Raw genomic sequence first — 20,444 nt, 5'->3', positions numbered from 1 at the left:
ATACTGCCCCACTGTAGATAACACCATGTCTCCCACTGTCATAGCTACTGTCAGGGCTGATCCCTACTCTGACACTCTGAGTCCAGAAGGCGGAGGCCCACAAGAGATCTTAAAACACCTTGGCTCTATAGGCTTCAGCTTAAAAGTTCCCAAAGGTCACAGATCCCCTGGCCCTGAGAGGTGGCTGCCACCACCCAAGTGAGAAAACCCCTCTTTTGAACCCATTCTGGACGTCTACCCCTGGAGTGACTCCAAGTTCTTAACCCTCCCTTAAAAGAGAGATTGAAAGCAAAGAAGAAATTAAGCTGCAGTTTGATGGCTGACCATTCAGTCTCAGGCACATACACACAGAGCCTTCTTTAGAACACAGGAAACAATTCATTGCCTTTACAAAAGGGTAATTTATTAACAAGGGAGCTATGCGGTAGAGTGCTTGGTTGGTAAGTGTTACAGTGTAACTAAAAAAAATGGTGGTAGATAAAAGCAGAGAGAAGCAGTACCCTGGGATTCATTTTAAAATGTACAGTGCACAGGAGTGTAGCTCAGCCAGTCACAGTACTCCCGGCCCAAACCCAGAATAAACAATAACCTGATCACGTCTGACTAAACATTTGCTTTTGGCTTGCATATCTGAATGCCCAGATCTCCTCGTGGCCTGGATAGTTAGTGAACTCTTTAAGCCCTGCTCAGGATTCAACATGTCTGTGTCTCTCTCCTCCAGCCACCCCTCAGCACGTAACTGCTTCATTTCAAAAATCCCCCTCTCCCTTCCAATGTGCTCTCCTTTCTGCTTGCCGATAGCGTACTCGGTCTGGGATCAACCTTTAATGGGCATTCTTTCATGTTGGCTCCCACTTCCTGGGGAGGGCAAATTACTTACAGAGGCAGGAGAAACTCCCATTGACAGCATAAACTCTTCACTGAAGTGCTACAGAGCTCAGCTGTACTTTTCCCCCACCCCCGCTCTGCTGCAGCTATTTGGGATGCAATGCACAATTAGCAAAAACGGTTTTAATCCCACTTTCAGCCGACGGCACTAGCATTTATGGCCTATCTCTCAATCTGGTGTCAACGGGTACAACTCTAATCGCTTGCCACCCTTTACACTAGCTCTGATGTGTCTATTTTCAAGTGGGTTTTTCCTGGACAGTTCATAAGAGGAGTACAGGGAAAAAGAACCACTGTTCTGAACTGCTACAGCATCCTCACTTACCACTAAAATCCTCTGTAGTAAGTGCAAAAACCAAGGATACCTTATATGTGACTCACATGTCTTGTACCATTCAGACAGGACAGATGTAGAATTAATGTTGAGTAAAACCCACTGTGTCATGTTCCTATCAGTCAGTTAATGCTTATTTAATGGTTAGTTACAGGGGAAAGAAAACAGCCCTGCAGTAGAACTGAACACACCCAACTGGCTCATACATGGCGGATTCTAACTGGACCTCCCCCAGCCCATCCACATTCATCCTGGTCGGCATCCCAGGGCTGGAAAAAGCGCACCTCTGGATTTCCATTCCGTTCTGCTCTGTCTACATCCTGTCACTCCTGGGGAACAGCCTTCTCCTGGCTGTCATCAAGGTGGAACCAACCCTCCATGAGCCCATGTACCTTTTCCTTGCCATGCTGGCATTCACTGACCTCGTCGTCTCCACCACGGCTGTACCCAAAACCCTCTGCATTTTCTGGTTCAGGGATGGGGCCACTCATATTGACATGTGTCTGGCTCAGATTTTTTTGATTCACTGCCTGACTACAATGGAGTCCGGGTTCATGTTGGCCATGGCCTTTGATCGTTACGTCGCCATCTGTAACCCGCTGCAACACTCGGCCATCCTGACCAATCGGGTCATAACCATGATAGGGCTGGGCATTGTGATGAGAGGGGCCGTGTTACTGGGCCCACACCCAATCCTACTGCGTCAGCTTCCATACTGCACAACTAATGTCATTTCTCACACCTATTGTGAGTTCATGGCACTGGTAAAATTGGCTTGTGTGGATACAACTGTCCTGAGAGCTTATGGTCTAGTTGTTGCATTTCTCACTGGGGGGTTAGATTTTATCTTCATTGTCCTGTCCTACATCCTGATCCTCCGGGCTGTCTTCAACCTCCCTTCCAAGGAGGCACGGCTCAAATCACTGGGTACCTGCAGCTCCCATGTCTGCATCATGCTAGTGTCATACACGCCTGCCTTCTTCTCCTTCTTCTCCCACCGCTTTGGCCACATGGATCCACACATCCACATCCTTGTCGCCAATGTGTACCTGCTTGTCCCTCCCATGATGAACCCCATCATCTATGGGGTGAGAACCCCTGGGATACGTCAGAGTGTGGTCCACATCTTGGGCCTCAAACCAGTGTAAAAGCCCCCAGGCTGTGTCATCACATGGAAGAAACGTGTGTGCTGGTGACCTCACACCTGAAAGTCCTGGGATATGAATGGCTCAGTCAGCTCCTGCTATGAAGAGCCACTTCTGCCTTGCTGAACAGCTGAGCTGATAGACGCACTGGTATGGGTCTGTGGCAAAACATGGCTTCACTCATCTTTCTGCTGTAGAACTCCATTCTTCTTGATCAGTCCCAGTCAATCCAGTGAGACCAGAGCCTCAGTTCATGGGAGGTGCTATGTGATATCCAGAGACCTTCCTTTGCCTATGAGCTTCATTCTGGAGAGACGAGGTGGACCATGCACACCTTCAGGACCAGTTGGCTGCCCTGTCTTCCTACCCCCAGCCCTCTCATTCCCAGCCGGCTCCAACACTCCCCACTTCCATGTGCCCACTCACGCCTTTCTGGCTGCCCCTTGCCTCAGTGTGGCCTGAACACATCCCACACTTTGGGTGGGCATCTGGACACAGATCCTGCTCCCTGTTTTCTAGCAGTATTCGAGAGTCCCTTGTCCTCTGCTGTGCTAGACCTGAGGCCATATGGTGCAGAAACTTCTCCCAATACCCCAACACTTCTGCAATCCCTGAGTCCACTTTAGGGGTGGGCATATTAATAGCCTCTTCCACTGGTTCTTATCACAGACTGTGACACAGATGCCCTGGACCCAGTCCTGGACACAAGCAGCAATGTGGGAGTCTTAATGCTCATTCAAACAGGGGTAATTGTAGACTGCAGCAAGGAACTCTGGAAGAGTTGGCAAGGAGATAAACAGTTTCCTGTTTTCACAGGGACAAAGATCCCAGGCAGGAAGCAAGAGCTGTGGTGAAGAGACCCTGGGAAGGACCTGAAGTAGGGACACTAGGGCTGTGTCTACACGTGCCCCAAACTTCGAAATGGCCATGCAAATGGCCATTTCGAAGTTTACTAATGAAGCGCTGAAATGCATATTCAGTGTTTCATTAGCATGCGGGCGGCAGCCGCGCTTCGAAATTGACGGTCCTTGCCGCCGCGCGGCGCGTCCAGACAGGGCTCCTTTTCGAAAGGACGCCGCCTACTTCGAAGTCCCCTTATTCCAATGAGCTCATGGGAATAAGGGGACTTCGAAGTAGGCGGCATCCTTTCGAAAAGGAGCCCCATCTGGACGCGCTGCGCGGCGGCAAGGAGCGTCAATTTCGAAGCGCGGCTGCCGCCCGCATGCTAATGAAGCGCTGAATATGCATTTCAGCGCTTCATTAGTAAACTTCGAAATGGCCATTTGCACGGCCATTTCGAAGTTTGGGGCACGTGTAGACACAGCCTAGGAGTGAGTGTAGGAAGGAGCAGGTGGCTGTAGAAACACTGGGGCAGACCCATAAAGGAGCAGGCTGCTGCTGTGACCCTAGGAGAGGCCTTCCAAAGAGAAGGCTGTAGGCAGGCTAAGAGAAGCCAGAGATGGCACAGTCTGCTCCAGGGAGGCTGGGAGGCCTGATAAGATTTAGTGTGTTGTACACAAACTAAGAAAGGCTATGAAAGGGGAAATGTGGAGGGAGCTATCTCTATGGCAGAGATTTTTAGGAAGAAGACTGCGAGTGGGGCTTGGCAGAGGCCAAATGACTGGCCATTGGGAAAGGTGTGGAAACCAAGGTGTGCGGGGAGCAGTTTCCCATAAGCTGAGTGCTTGGACAGCCGCCCAGGAAAGATTCAGGTGCCACCCAGTGGGTTAGCAGAATGGCCACTGTCAGCAGTGTGCGTTTCTAATGTGCTGCACATCCACACATGCCTTGGTGCACAGAACTAAATGTCTTCCACCATTGTATGGAAAAAAAATGAGAGGGACCCATGGTGGGGAGTCTCCAGAGACTGAGCAGAGAGGAGAACAGGTAAGAGTGTTCCCTGCAGGTTTTAGGGTCAGTGCCAAACATGGGAAGTAACCCCAGAGGAAAGATCTCAAGCCAGGTTGATTCAGGGCCCGGGGCTCCAGAAATGGAGGTACCCAGAAGCTGTGGAAAGAGTGCTCCAGCAAAGGTGAGGTTCCAGGGACAAACATTAGGGAAGCCTGAGTTACCTTTCCATAAATCTAGTGCCAGGAGAGGCAGACACTGGGTGAAGAACAGCGTGTTGGAAAGTTTTCTAGGACACAAGGGTATCTTGACTGAGGCAGCGAGTGCCTGGAAAGACATACAATGGAGAAAGAATCATTGTTTGGAAGTTCTGACATAAAATCGGAGTTGTGGTGACTGAGGGTGGAAATGTCAATGACATGAGAAAAAAAAAGGAGGATTTGGCTATTCTGAAGAGAATCAGGCTGTGATTTCTGCGGGGACTGTGGAGACACAGTGGCCATCTTAGCCTTGTCTACACATGCACGCTACTTCGAAATAGCAGCACTAACTTCGAAATAGAGCCCATCACGGCTACACGTGTAGGGCGCTATTTCGATGTTAACATCAACGTTAAGCAGCGAGATGTCGAAGCCGCTATCCCCATGAGGGGATAGGAATAGCGCCCTACTTCGACGTTCAACGTCGAAGTAGGGACCATGTAGTCGTTGTGCGTCCCGCAACATCGAAATTGCGGGGTCCTCCATGGTGGCCATCAGCTGAGGGGTTGAGAGACGCCCTCTACAGCCCCTCAGCTCAATGGTGGCCGCGTGGAGCGGCCCCTTAAAGGTCCCCGCCCCCTCCCTTTCTGTGCAGGAAGCTGAGAGAGCGTGCAGGCAGCAGCAATAACATGCGGCCAGGCTTCACGCTATTTAGCAGCCCCAAGAACCCCCCAGAGCACCGATGGCCACCCGGCAGCCCCCCCAGCACCCCCACAGGACCCCTCCAAGGGGAGCCAGGGCATCCAGGGCAGCCAGGCTGGCAGCCAGGCCGGAAAGCGGCAGCGGGGCCCCTCCTGGATGGAGGCCGAGCTTCGGGACCTGCTGGGGCTCTGGAGCGAGGAGGAGGTGCTCCAGGTAATGGGGAGCAAGAGGCGGAACGCGGATGCGTTCACTTGGCTGGCCAAGGGCCTGGCCACCTGGGGTCACCCTGCCTGCACTCCGGACCATGTCCGGAGTAAAGTCAAAGAGCTGCGGCAGGGTTATGCCCGGGCCCGGGATGCGGCCGGCTGATCTGGGGCCGCCCCCGTCACTTGCCCCTTTTACAGGGAGCTCAGGGACATCCTGGGCCCCCGGCACACCTCCTCCCCTCCGGCCACTCTTGACACCTCGGCTGAGGAGCCCTAGCAGGCCCAGGAGCCGGAGTCCGCCCCGGACGTAAGCCCCGCACCCCGGGGGCCCCCCCTGGAGCCCACCCCCGGGGCATCGCAGCAGGAGGAGGAGGAGGAGGAGGAGGAGGGTGACGACTCCTCCGCTGAGATGGGGCTGCACATCCTCCTCCCATCCCGGAGCAGCAGCCGAGCATCCGCCCCCCGGGTGTCCCCGGACTGTGGGAGTGGACCTACAGGTATGTACCCCACTGGTGTACACCCCCGGGGTTGCAGGGCAGGGGTAATAGATATGTGCCCAGGGTCCTCCACATGCCCAGATGGCCATGGCCCCAAGGACAGCAGTGCCATGTCCCTCACAGGAGTGCATAAGACCCTGCCCCACCCCCAGCACGACAGTGCCATGCCCCATCCCCGGGCCAGGGGGGAGCGGAACCTCGAGGGGCCCCCAGGAGGAGGGGGTGGGACACCCCGCAGCAGCAGCAGCAGCAGCATGTGATGGAGTTGGGGGAGTGCAAATGCGAAACTCAGGCTAGATACGAGCAACAAGCTGAATAGTTCCCAGTGGCTAAGGATGATCCTGGAGCTACAACTGGCAGGTGACACCTCTGCCCTGAACAAAGAGGAGGGAGGAGCCGAGCTGGCTTTCAATCGGGGGGGGAGGTGCGCAGGTAGAGGCTACGGGAATGGAGAGCTGGAAGGCAGGCAGCCTGAGGAGGGGTAGAGCTGCACCCCAGGGGGCACCCCTCGGGGTCTTCTCCCCAGGACGGGTTGGAAGGACTGTCTCTGACTGCTGTACTGTCACTCCTGGGAGAAACTGGGCATCTGTGGCCTAAGAAACCTCTCCTGTCAGACCCTGCTGAATGAAGTGAGAGTCAATCCTGCCAGGGGACGGGGTGCAGGGCAGGGGGACCCGTGAACCCCATCACAGCAGCATCTCCCGGGAACGGGGATGGGGAACCTGCAGCACAGGGGTGGGGGGACAAGGGCCATGGCTCGGGGCCAACACTAATGCCTGTCTCCACTCTTCTTCCCCCCCTCCTGTGTTCCGCAGCTGCACCATCAGAAGGACCGGAGAGCACCGGCGAGGCTTCAGTGGTCCCGGAAACCCCTCCAGGGCCATCGCTCCTGGCAAGCCCCTTGGTGGAGGACCGACTGGCCCCACGGTGGGCAAGACGGCCGACCCAGAAACACCACACGCCGGCGACGGACCCCCAGCTGCTGACTATCCATCGTCGGTAGCTGGAGGTCGTGGAGCAGCGTCTGTGGGTGGAGCAAAGCCGCCTCCAGCTCCAGGACCGGGCGCTGGCCTGGCGCCAATAGGCATGGGGGGCCTACATGGAGACCTTCAACCGCCTCATGGACTACCTGGCCCCCCCATGCCGCGCTGGCCGCCGCTGCACCCGCCCTGAGTGCTCCACCCACCGCGCCACCTGCTGCTCTGCTCATCGCTGCGCTGTCCGCCGTTGCCCCGCCACCCGCCACCGAGGGCCTGACTGCTGAGGGACACCTGGGGCCAGCTGAGACTTGCTGGATGTATCTTTCGGTCCGCCCGGCCCCGAGCCAGCCCCAGACAGGGCTGCGGCCGAGGCGGGGCTCCCGGCTGCCCACCCCCAGTGCCGGCCTATAGGGGCGTGGGGCCCAGGACGTGGCCCCCCCTTGTATATAGTTTTGGGACTTATTTATTTGTGCCCCCCGTTTGCCCCGTCCCCCCCATGTAAATAGTTCTCCCCTTCCTTGTAATCCCTGGTTTTCTGTACATATAATATATGCAAACGTTTTTATTATTCACTTATATAATAGTTCAGTTAGAAGGTCTTGTGTATAGTTTATTGTTATTAGTTAAAAAAAACAGTTCAAAGAAAACCAGTTTCATTTCACCAGCAAGTGCTTTTATTTGTCCAGGAAAAGTGTGTGGGGGGTGTGCTGTTGGGTGCTCCATGGTGTGGGCGTAGGGGCAGGGAGTGTTGTGGAGGAAGGGGGGGCAGTGGGGGGGCCTGGCAGAGTTCACCCCACGGCCTCATCGAAGTGGGCCCGCAGGGCCTCCCAGACCCGGGTCCCTTCGGGGTCCATCTGGCGACTGGGGGCAGCGGGTGGCTGGACATCAGCCCTGCCGGCCTCCACAGCCCAGCCCTGAAAAAAGGCCTCCCCCTTGCTCTCCACCAGATTGTGTAGGGCGCAGCAGGCACCCACAATCTGGGGGATGTTGGTGGGCCCCTCATCCAAGCGGGTCAAGAGACATCTCCAGCGCCCTTTGAGGCGGCCAAATGAGCGCTCCACCACCTGCCGTGCATGGTTCAGGCGCTGGTTGAAGCGCTCCTGGCTGGCAGAGAGATGGCCCGTGTACGGGTGCATGAGCCAGGGCCGGAGGAGGTATGCTGCATCTGCAATGACGCAGAGGGGCATGGTGGTGTCCCCCAGAGGGATCTCCCGCTGGGGGATGTAGGTCCCCGCCTCCAGCCGGTGGCACAGGCCCGAGTTCCGGAAAACCCGGGCGTCGTGGGTGCTGCCTGGCCAGCCCACGTAAATGTCCTGGAAACGACCCCAGCTGTTCACCAAGGCCTGGAGGACCACTGAGTGGTAGCCCTTGTGGTTTACGTAGCGCCCTCCACTGTATTGCAGGGTACGGATGGGGATGTGAGTCCCATCCAGAGCCCCGAAGCAATTGGGGAAGCCCAGCGTGGCAAAGCCCGCGATGGTGGCATCTGGGTCCCCCAGCCTCACGAGCCTGTGGAGGAGCAGGGCGTTCACGGCGCGCACGACCTGCAGGGGAAGCACATGGGAGAGCACCAATGAGGGGTGTGCAGGGTGTGCGTGGCCCTGCCCTGCCCGGGCCCCCCTCCCCTCCCCTTCCCTCCCCTGCCCTGCCCTGCCCTGCCAGGGCCCCCCTGCCCGCCCCCCCCGTGGGTCCTCTTACCTCCATGAGGACAGCCCCAACGGTGGCCTTGTGGACGCCAAACTGCTGTCCCACGGATCGGTAGCTGTCTGGAGTGGCCAGCTTCCAGACAGCGATGCCGACCCATTTCTCCACTGGGAGGGCACGCCGCATGGCGGTGTCCTGGTGCCTGAGTGCAGGGGTGAGCCACTGGCACAGCTCCATAAATGTCTGCCGGCTCATCCTGAAGTTCCTGAGCTGGCGGTCGTCATCCCACTCCTCAAGCACCAGCCGCTCCCACCAGTCGGTTCTGGTGGGGTAGCTCCACAGGCAGCGGCGTGTGACGCAGGGCTGGGGGGTCGGGGTGCTGCAGGGTTGGGGGTTGAGTCCTGCTCCCTTGCAGGCCGCTCCTTCTCCTGTGTGCCAAGGAGGTGCTCAGCTGCCTCCCGCATGGCATGGATCAGGGCAAGCCCTGCTCCTGCAGGGAGGGTTGGGTGGACCTCTGGCTGCTGTTGCTGCTGCTGCTGCTGGGGGTCCATGACTGCGTCGCCCGAGGTGTGCGTGCCTATGGCTCTGCAGACCGTGTGCTGTGCAGGCTGAGTGTGTCTGGGAGGGGCCCTTTAAGGGAGCGGCTAGCTGTTGCCCCGGAAGCGCTAGTCCGCCCTGTGACCCTGTCTGCAGCTGTGCCTGGCATCCCTATTTCGATGTGTGCTACTTTGGCATGTAGACATTCCCTCGCAGCACCTATTTCGATGTGGTGCTGCGCAACGTCAATGTTGAACATTGACGTTGCCAGCCGTGGAGAACGTGTAGACGTTATTCATCGAAATAACCTATTTTGATGTCTCCACATCGAAATAGGCTTCACGTGTAGACGTAGCTCTTGACTGTCAACAGACTGTGACTTCAGACCCATTGAAAGTGAGTGCAGACAGTGGCCAGTTTTAATCATGGTTAAATTTCCCATGGAAACAGACAAATTTATGAAAGATACTGAATATCCTCAGACCCAGAACACCAAGGAAGGAAGCCAGACCCTGGATTAAAACTCCTCTGGCCCAGCTCCCTTTCTCTGACAGCAGATGTGCGGTCCCAGGCATTTTAGCTGCTTCTCTCCACTTGCAGGAAAAAACAAAAAACAAACAAACAAACAAAAGAGGTTGAGTCAGACCAGTGATCCATCCAGACCAGGTACTGTCCTCCAACAAACCTCAATGCCAGAGGTTTCACAAGTAATGAACAGGCAACAGAGAGACAATGGACAGAATCATTTTTCATTGATCCATCCATGTCCAGCCCCAGCTTCAGGCACTCAGAGGTTTGGGGACAAACAGCACATGGGTCCTGTAACGGAAAGGAAAACAAAAACAAAAACTTGTTGATAGACTTATGATTCATGGACTTATCTCATTCTCTGTTTCAACCCTCTTATACTTCTGGCTTCCACAACATCCTCTGGCAAATTGTTTTCCACATTGACCATGTATTGTGCAAAGAAATACATCCTTCTGTTGGTGTTAAACCTTTCTGTGGTGTCCCTGACTTTGGCGTGACATGAAGGGCCAAATGACATTTCCTTATTCATTTCTCCCCACCACACACCATTATACAGACCCTGATCATGTTCCCCATCTATCATCTCTTTCCCAAACTGCACAGTCCCTGCCCTCATCAGTTTCTATATTGTGGCTGGACACCATTATTGCTAACCTATGAGCTGTGCCACGCCCGTGCTCCCGTCCTCCTACCCACCTCAGCCTGGGAGACAGGGCAACTTCCCTCCCCTGTGCCAGAGCTGGACTGTGCTGGGTGTTGGGTGCCAGGATGACATCACCTCTACATCCATCCATCGCTAGTCCGAGAGGAGGAGGTTCCTGGTACCAGCCTCCCTCTAGTACAAGGAGCAGGGTGTAGAGCCCTCAGCCCATAGTCACAGATCTGGTGCCATTTGGTGGCTCTCAAGTGAGCAGATGACTCTGGATGCACTACAAGGGCTTCCTGCTGCCGCTCTGTTATTGGGAGGAGGGCAGTGAGTTGTCATGCCAAGAGGAGAGCTCCTTCCACCTGAGAACCTTTACTGAGTTCCTCCCATGTCTGCCTCCCCATTACTGCTACTTGTGTAAAGCAGCATTCCAGAGAATGGCTTCTCAACCATTTTTTCAGGGCTCTCCTTGTGTGCAGACCCCTGGATCTCTGGTGGACACCCAGTGGGGGCAGTGCTGTGTGCCAGGAACAGCCCCCTGCCCCCTTGCCACCCATTATGCAATGTGGAAGTCTGAGTTCCTAGTTTCTGCATCCTTGTGCATTTCCACGAGAAGGCTGCACAGGTGTCCGTGTCAAGGATGCATACATGGCAGGAGGTGATGGAATTTCCATCTCCAGAGGTTTTTAGGTCACAACTTGACAAAGTCCTGGCTAGCATGATTTGGTTAGTGCTGGTGCTGTATTGGCAAGGGTGGGGGATGGGGACTGGACTCAATGACCTCCTCAGAATTTAATGATTCTAGGACCAGGTCCCAGATTTTGGTTAGTCTTTACCTTCATGTTCTTTTCCCACAGGTACTCTCCCAGTCTTCTGGGGGGGCACCCAGTCGCTTCAGGCTGTTGACATGGTCTCCCACTGGCATGCCCATGTGCATCCCCATGATCAGACCTCAGGGAGGCAGTGGGCTGCTGGAGGGGAAATGACAACAGTAAATGTCCAAGTTAGAGAAACTTTTTTTCTATTTACTTCCTGTGGTTTATCATGACTCAGTTTCCCCATTAGAATTCCAGGTCATTAATAAAGATGCTGAACAATACTGGCCCTAGAATCCATCCTTGGGGTGCTCCACTTGAAACTGAATGTCATCCAGACATTGAGCCATTGATCACTACCTGTTGGGCCTGACCATTATTGAGCTTTTTGTCCATCTTACAGTCCATGTATCCAATCCATACTTCCTTAACTTATGGGCAAGATTATTGTGCGAGACTGTATCATAAGCTTTGCTAAAATCAAAGTATATAATTAATTGACATCCATAGACTTCCCCATATCCACAGATCCAGTTACCTCATCATAGAAGCTAATCAGATTGGTCAGGCATGACTTGCCCTTGGTAAGTCCATGTTGACTACTCTTGATCACTTTCCCCTCTTCCAAGTGCCTCAAAATGGATTCTTTGAATATCCCCTTTATGATTTTTCCAGGGATTGATGTAAGGCTCACTCAGCCATAGTCCCCTGGGTTGTCCTTCTTTTCTTTTTTAGAGGTGGGCATTACATTTGCTTTTTCCAATTATCTGGGACCTTCCCCAAACTCCATGAATTTTCAAAGATAATAACCAAAGTCTCTGCAATGACATCTGACAATTCTCTGAGTACCCTGGGATGCTTTCTTTTTGTGCGCCGAAGGGTGCCCACCTCTTTCCCATACTGCATTGCCTAGTGCTTTAGTCGGGGAGCTGACCTTTTCCTTGAAGACTGAGGCAAAAAAAAAGCAATGAGTACTCCAACCTGTCCCCTATAATCTGTCACCAGGCTATCTTCCTCATCTAGTAAAAGCCTCTCACCCTCCCTGGTAACCCTTTTATTGTTAACTGGTCTGTGCAAACTTTCTTGTTGCCTTTCACATTCCTTGCTAGCTGCCATTCCAGTTGTGCTTTCACTTTTTTAATTCCCTCCTGGCATTCTCTATCCATATATTTATAGTCCTCCTTAGTCCTCTGTCCAAGTTTCCACTTTTCATACGTGTCCTTTTTGAGTTTAAGCTTGCCAAGGATTTCCTTGTTAAGCCAAGTTTGTTGCCTACAATATTTGCTTTTTTTTATTGCTCATCAAGATAGATTGTTCCTTTGCTTTCCATAAGACTTCTTTAAAATACTACCAGTTCTCTTAAACTCCTTTCCCCTTCATATTAGTTTCCCAGGGCATCCTGCCCATCAGTTATCTCAGGGAGTCGAAGTCTGCTCTTCTGAAATCAAGGGTCTGTAATAAAAAGGTATAGGTCTGGGTCTTAACTTCTTCTAAATATCCTTAAAGCCCCAGTTACACCCTTGGTTTTAGTCTCACCAACCCTCTGAAGCCCCACCACGTGAGCAGTCTGAGATGAGCCCAGGCCCAGCAGAAGTTAAGGAATTGAATAAATTGGTATTAGTGAAACCTATCAGAGTGATGCACAGCTGGAATTTCATAATCATGAGATACAGCCTCTGTAGGAAGAGTACAATGGGCAGAAGGGTATGGATTGCCCTCGGCGTTAAAGACACCTGCTTTTGAATTCCTGATACTTCAGAAGAACTGGAGGAAGAAGATAAGAACAGACGTAATGGTTGTCATGGGATCTGCGGGATACAAGCTTGGACTGTGGGAGAGATATGACCCTAAACTCACTGTTCTGGCTTCTCTCTCACCTTATCTAACAGGTCATGAGCAGCAAGTGCCTCCAGCAGTCCTTATGACTCAGTACAACAGTCATGAATCTCCACATCTAACTAGATTGCACGAGTGCTCCCACAACCACTTACAAATCACACAAAGAGAGCCCAGACAGATCCCCCAGCTCTCAGCCTTGTCACTCAGGAAAAATATCATCTTGCCTTGCACAAGACCTGAGCTTCAGCAATGCAAGTTTATCAATTCATTCACCACTTCATCCATTGAACATGAGCATGCACCAGGCCTTGTATAGTGAGCAGGCAAGGATAAATCAGTTTATAGATTACAGAGGAGAGATTGTAAATGAGTCTAAGGGTGGATGATAAACCATTGGTGGAGGACGAGATAGGTCAGGGTGGACGCTGGCAGCTTGTTACTTCTGGTAGTAGGCAGTATTCCACCCCTGCTCAGAACCCTCCCACCATGGTACTAGGAAACCATTATGCTGTACTTGATACAGGAGACAAAGAATCACCCTGTACAACAGAGAAGAAGACCCGTACACCCAAGGCTGGGAAGTCTGCTGCCACCACTGCGAGGAGGAAACGTAGAGTTGTGGTGGTCGGGGACTCTCTTCTGAGAGGGACAGAAGTGCCCATCTGTCACCCGGACATTTCATCTCAGGAGGTATGCTGCCTGCCGGGGGCCATACCCAAGACATTATGAAGGCGTTGTTCAGGATTATCCAGCCCTCTGACTACTATTCCATTCTTCTCATCCATGTGGGCACTAATGATACTGCGAGGTGTGACGCTGAACAGGTCAAGAGTGACTTCAGGGCTCTGGGGGCACGGGTGAGGGAGTTGGGGGCACAGGTGGCATTCTCCTCAATCCTGCCTGTCAGTGGTAGGGGCCAGGCAGAGACAGGTGCATCCTAGAGGTGAATGCCCGGCTTGGAAGGTGGTGTTACCAGGAAGGCTTTGGCTTCCTTGACCACGGCATGCTATTCCAGGAAGGACTGCTAGGCAGAGATGGTGTTCATCTTTTGAGTAGGGGAAAGAAAGTATTTGGACACAGACTGGCTAACCTAGTGAGGAGGGCTTCAAACTAGGTTTGACGGGTGCAGGGGAGCAAAGCCCACAGGTAAGTGGAGAACATGGAAACCTGGGAGATGGGTCAGAAACAGGAGGGAGCATGGGCAACAATGGCAGAGTAAAAAGAAGGTCAGGGCAAAACAGGGAGGCAAGATGAAATCAGTATCTTAGATGCCTATATACAAATGAAACAAGTATAGACTATGGATCGCGCCCATTAAAGTTTCAATTGAGGGCTTCATTTACAGCGTCTATTGTGACTATGAAGACCCACATGAGTGTGACAGTCCTTGCTGATTCTCGTGCAGATGTAGTGGGTGTCTGGCAAGTCCTTATTGTGCTTTCTGTGCGCTCGCTTCTCCTCTGCTAGCTGTCTGATCTTCATCTCGCCCTTCTGAAGGCCCTTGTGTAACCCCTGCCTCCATCTGCTGCGGTTGTCTGCTAGTTCTTCCCAGTTGTCCAGCTCAATGTCTACCTCTCTAAGGTCTCTCTTGCAGACATCTTTGTAGCGCAACTGGGGGCATCCGGGAGGTCTTTTGCCAGAGGCTAGCTCACCATAGAGGATGTCTTTTGGAATCCTTCCATCATTCATCCTGTGGACGTGGCCAAGCCAGCGGAGTCGACGCTGCCTGAGGGCCGCTGCGCAGGTTTTCCTGGAGGGTCTCTCTGAACTTTTCAGCTTTCTCCGAGTTTGCCGTCTTTCTCGCGTCAATGCAGGGCCTTCCAGCAGGTTTAGAGCAGTACAGCTTCTTGGGTCTCAGCTTGAGCTTGGAGCAAACTAGTGAGTGATCTGTATCACAGTCAGCACTATAATAGCTGCGTGTCAGAAGGACATTTTTGAGTGATGACCACGTCTAGTTGATGCCAATGCTTCGACCGTGGGTGTCTCCACGACACTCTGTGCTGTGGCTTCATTTGGAAGAATGTGTTTGTGATGCACAGATTGTGTTATGTGCACAATTCAAGGAGACGCACACCGAAGTGCACAATTCAAGGAGACCACACCGAAGTGTCCTGAGCAGGAAGGCCATGAGGCCCAATCAGCTCCAACTCTTGCATTGAAGTCACCCAAGATGTACAGTTGTTCACAAGCAGGTATTTGCGCTACAGCAACACTAAGCACTTCATAGAACTTGTCTTTTACTTCTGGTGTGGCGTACAGGGTTGGAGCATAAGCGCTGATCAGGTGGACGGAACCGGCGCAAGTTTGAAGCGTGATCCGAAGAAGTCTTTCTGATCTGCCCATGACTAAATCCACCATTTGTAGAAGGGTGTTTCTGACAGCAAAGCCAACACCATGCTCTCTGGGTTCTTCTTGGGCTTCACCCTGCCAGAAAAAGGTGAAGTCCTTTTCCTTTAGAGATCCCGAATCTGCGAGTCGCATCTCTTGCAGTACAGTGATATCAACTCGGAGCACCTTCAGTTCCTCGTTGATGACAGCAGTCTTGCGGGTGTCACTGATGGCCTGAAGATCTTCAGTCAAGCTGGTCAGCATGGTCTGCACATTCCAGCAAGCAAGCTTAAATTGTTGATGTTTCTCATTTCTTGTTGATTTTGTTACTGGTTTGCCTGGTGCCCAAATTTCAGTCACTTGTGAGGTTCAGGAACCTTAAGCCTCACGCACCCAGAGAGGCAGGTGCAACAAGTATGGGTAATAAATAGGAAGAACTGGAAGTGCTAATAAATAAATCCAACTATGACATTGTTGGCATCATGGAAACTTGATGGGATAATCCATATGATTGTTATGTTGGTATTGAAGGGTACAGCCTGCTTAGGAAGGACAGACAGGGAAGAAATGGGGTAGGTGTTACCTTATATATTAAAAATGTACGCACTCGGACTGAGGTGGAGATGGACGTAGGAGATGGACGTGTTGAGAGTCTCTGGGTTAGACTAAGAGGGGTAAAAAACAATGGTGATGTCCTGCTGGGAGTCTACTACAGGCTACCTACCCGGGTGGAAGAGATGGATGAGGCTTTTTTTAAACAACTAACAAAGTCAAGCAAGGCCCAGGATTTGGTGGTGATGGGGGACTTCAACTATTCAGATATATGTTGGGAAACTTATACAGCGGAGCACAAACTATCCAGTAAGAGCTTGGATTGTATTGGAGACAATTTTTTATTCCAAAATGTTGAAAAAGCTACCGGGGGGAAGCTGTTCTAGATTTGATTTTAACAAATAGGGAGGAATTGGTAGAGAATTTGAAAGTGGAAGGCAGCTTGGCTGAAAGTGATCATGAAATCATAGAGTTCACAATTCTAAGGAAGGGTAGAAGTGAAAACAACAAAATAGAGATAATGGATTTCAGGAGGGCAGATTTTGGTAAACTCAGAGAGCTGGTAGGTAAGGTCCCATGGGAAGCTAAACTGAGGGGAAAAACGGCTGAGGAGAGTTGGCAGTTTTTCAAAGGGACATTATTAAGGGCCCAAAAGCAAGCTATCCCGCTGACTAGGAAAAGATAGAAAATATGGCAAAAGCCGCCTTGGCTTAACCAGGAGATCTCGCATGATATCAAAATAAAAAGGGAATCATATAAAGAATGGAAACAAGGACAAAGGATGTATATATTAGAAAAAATATAAGATGTCTGCAAGTCACCAGGGTCTGATGAAATTCATCTTAGAATACTCCAGGAGCTGATAGAGAAGATATCTGAGCCTTTATCTATCATCTTTGGAAAATCATGGGAGACAGGAGAGATTCCAGAAGACTGGAAAAGGGCAAATATAGTGCCCATCTATGAAAAGGGGAATAAGAATAACACAGGAAACTATAGGCCAGTTGGCTTAACTTCTGTGCCAGGAAAGATAATGGAACAGGTAATTAAAGAAATCATCTGCAAGCACTTGGAAGGTGGTAAGGTGGTAGGGAACAGCCAGCATGGATTTGTAAAGAACAAATCATGTCAAACCAATCTGATAGCTTTCTTTGGTAGGATAACAAGTCTTGTGGACAGGGGAGAAGCGGTAGATGTGGTATACCTAGACTTTAGTAAAAGTCTTGCATGATATTCTTATAAAAAACTAGGGAAATACAACTTAGATGAGGTTACGGTAAGGTGGGTGCATAACTGGCTGGATAACCCTACCCAGAGAGTAGTTCTTAATGGTTCTCAATCCTGCTGGAAAAGTATAACAAGTGGGGTTCTTGCCTATTTTGAACAGGTTAGTATCACCTGCAAACTTTGACACCTCATTGCTTACCCCTTTCTCTAGATCAGTTTGAATAAGTTGAATAGGATTGGTCCTAGGACTGACCCTTGGAGAACACCACTAGTTACCCCTCTCCTTTCTGAAAATTTACTATTTATTCCTATCTTTTAACCAGTTTTCAGCCCATGAAAGGACCTTCCCTCTTATCCCACGACAACTTATTTTACGTAAGAACCTTTGGTGAGGTACCTGGTCAAATGCTTTCTGGAAATCTAAGTACACAATATCTACTGGACCCCCCGTCCACATTTGTTGTCCCCTTCAAAGAACTCTAAGGCTGTTTCTACACATACCACTTTCTCTGAAAGTGGAATGCTAATAAACAACCTAAAATATGCTAATGAGGCATGTATGTAAATTCCTGGTGCCTCATTAACATAAAGCCACATGATTTGGAGTCTGGAAGATGCTTTTCTAGACTCCAAAATGGTGTGTAGAAAATTTCAGGAAGAAGGGGCCTCAGGAAGGAGAACTTCCTTCTGGAAGACCCTCCAGGGACCACGCTTCTACACTCTGTTTTGGAGTCCGGAAGAGCATCTTCTGGACTCCAAATCATGTGACCTTATGCTGATGAGGTTCCATGAATTTACATATGTGTCTTATTTGTATATTTCGGGCCATTTGTTACAATGCTGACTTTTGCCAAACAAATTATGTTCTTCTATGTGTCTGACAATTTTATTCTTTACTGTGGTTTCAACTGGTTTGCCTGGTACTGATGTTAGACTTACTGGTCTGTAATTGCCAGGATCCCCTCTGGAGCCCTTTTTAAATATTGGTGTTACATTGACTTAAAGGATAGATTACAAACCATAGTTAATAGTCCCACAATTTCACATCTGAGTTCTTTCAGAACTCTTGGGTGAATGCCATCTGGTCCTGGTGACTTTTTACTTTTAAGTTTGTCAATGAGGTCCAAACCTCCTTTAATGACGCCTCAATCTTAGACAATTCCTCAGATTTGTCACCTACAAAAGACAGTTTAGGTTTTGGAATCTCCCTAATACCCTCATCTGTGAAAACTGAAGCAAAGAATTAATTTCATTACTCTGAAATGACTTCATTATCTTTGAGTGTTCTTTTTTTATCTTGATCGTCTGAGGGGCCCAATGGTAGTTTAGCAGTATTCGGCTACGTCTACACGAGCCCCAAACTTCGAAATGGCCATGCAAATGGCCATTTCGAAGTTTACTAATGAAGCGCTGAAATGCATATTCAGCGCTTCATTAGCATGCAGGCAGCCGCCGCACTTCAAAACTGACGCACCTCGCCGCCGCACGTCTCATCCCAATGGGGCTCCTTTTCGAAAGGACCCCGCCTGCTTCGAATTCCCCTTATTTCCGTGAGCTGATGGGAATAAGGGGACTTCGAAGCAGGCGGGGTTCTTTCGAAAAGGAGCCCCGTTGGGACGAGACGCGAGGCGGCGAGGCGCATCAATTTCGAAGTGCGGCAGCCGCCCGCATGCTAATGAAGTGCAGAATATGCATTTCAGCGCTTCATTAGTAAACTTCGAAATGGTCATTTGCGTGGCCATTTCGAAGTTTGGGGCTCGTGTAGACACGGCCTTCCTGACGTACTTAAAAACATTTTGTTGTTGCTTTATGAGCTTTTTGCTCCCCATTCTTCAAGCTTCTTTTTCACTTTTCTCATTCCATTTTTACACTTAAGTTGGCAGTGTTTATGCTCTGTTCTATTTTCCTCACTAGGATTTGACTTCCACTTTTTAAAAGATGCCTTTCTATCTCTCAGTCCTTCTTTTCCTTATGCATTAAGCCACAGTGGCTCTTTCTGGGTTTCTTACTGTGTTTTATTGTTTTATTGTTATTTGGGGTATACATTTCAGTTGGACCTCTGTTAAGATGTTTTTGAAAAGTTTCCATGCAGTTTTCAGAGATTTTACTTTATTCACTGTGCCTTTAATTTCAATTTAACTAATCTCCTCATTTTTGCATAGTTCCTCTTTCTGATATAAAATGCCATGGTGACGGACTGCTGAGATGGTCTTCCCACCACAGGAATATTCAATGTTATTATATTATGGTCACTCTTCCCTAGTGATCCTTTGTGAAGTCCTAATTGGCTAAAAGAAACTGTAGGTTACACGTATAAGACAGGAGAAGGTGACCTGGGCAGGAGTGACTCTGAGCACAACCTGGGAGTCACAGCAGCTAGACCAAGGAATGTGAGGTCCCAGTCTGATGCTATAGCAAAAGAAGACAATCCTCAGAACAGAAAGAAGGTAAATATCCAGTAGGAGTAGTGATGTGGCCCAGCATCTCAATGGGGCCATTACTGTGAGTCCATTGGTGGAATATTGCCACCAGTTCAGTTGTCCACACTTCAGAATGTATGTTGATAACTTGCAAAGGCTCCAGTTCATACCCCAGTATGTCCAGAAAAAGTGCAATTATCCAACCACGTCTGAAGAAATGCCAGCGATGTCATCAGCTACCATCCAGTGTCTGAGCAGCCGCTCCTTACCCAGCTAATGGACAAACGACTTCTCAGCCCCCTGGCCTGGTCCTGAGAGACTCAGGTTGCTGCAACTTTCAGGCAGCTCTTTAATGAGCTTCTCCATGAAAAACATTTCAAGCAAGGGCTAGATGAGAAACTTTTGCTGGAGTAGTGATGGTGACCTGGAGGCGATTGTTTGCAACATTTCTGAGAACAGAAAGCCCTTGTATAAGCTCACTTACACCAGCATAAAAGTGCTTGTGCTCCTGCAGCTTATTTCACTTACTGCCAGTACAGGCTGCATCTACACGAGGAAGTTTTACCAGTACAGCTACACTGCTGCCCTGGGATCTTAATACTTGTAGGGGGGTGGTGTTCCTGGACTCCTGTTTGCTAAATGGAGCAGACACTGAGTTAACAGCAGGGTTCTTTCCCCTCCAACAGGGGCTATATGCTCCACACATTCCCGCGATCCCATGGAAGGGGTGCAGGACTGACCCCTGCACCTTCAACCTGGCCCCACATCAGAGACACCTGGAGGCCCTATGGGAGACTTTCCAGTATTAGCACAGTCCCTGCCTCATTCCACTCACTGGGCACTTCCCCAGCCCAGCTTCTGGTCAGGCCAGGCAGCCACAGACAGAGAAGACTTCAAGGGTCATGGAGGAGCCTTACTGCTGGGTGGGCTCAGCGTGCACCTTCAGGTGGAGGTGGCCATACCAGGGGCTGTGAGAGGCATCTCCACCTGGCCTGTGGGGTCACACTGACCCTGAGGTCAGCAGCAGCAATTAAATCTTGTGGTTTCTGCTGCTAAACAGCAGTGAAAGACTTTCTTGCAGCTGGATCTTGTGAATGATGCAAGG

General features: G+C 50.7%; 1 protein-coding gene across 1 annotated transcript; it reads left to right on the top strand.

Moving 5' to 3' along the window:
- Positions 1-1,428: 1,428 nt before the first annotated feature.
- LOC142007547 (olfactory receptor 52P1-like) lies at positions 1,429-2,370 on the top strand. The gene has a single exon (XM_074984226.1). The coding sequence runs from the start codon at positions 1,429-1,431 to the stop codon at positions 2,368-2,370; it is 942 nt and encodes a 313-aa protein (XP_074840327.1).
- The last annotated feature ends 18,074 nt before the right edge of the window (positions 2,371-20,444 follow it).

The sequence above is a fragment of the Carettochelys insculpta genome, chromosome 1 (genome assembly GCF_033958435.1).
Source record: "Carettochelys insculpta isolate YL-2023 chromosome 1, ASM3395843v1, whole genome shotgun sequence".
In the NCBI taxonomy this organism is placed as follows: Eukaryota; Metazoa; Chordata; order Testudines; family Carettochelyidae; genus Carettochelys; species Carettochelys insculpta.
This window is presented reverse-complemented; position numbering and strand designations above follow the sequence as displayed.

Coding starts and splice junctions, on each gene's coding strand:
- LOC142007547 (XM_074984226.1), top strand. CDS start 1,429: ATGGCGGATTCTAACTGGACCTCCCCCAGCCCATCCACATTCATCCTG.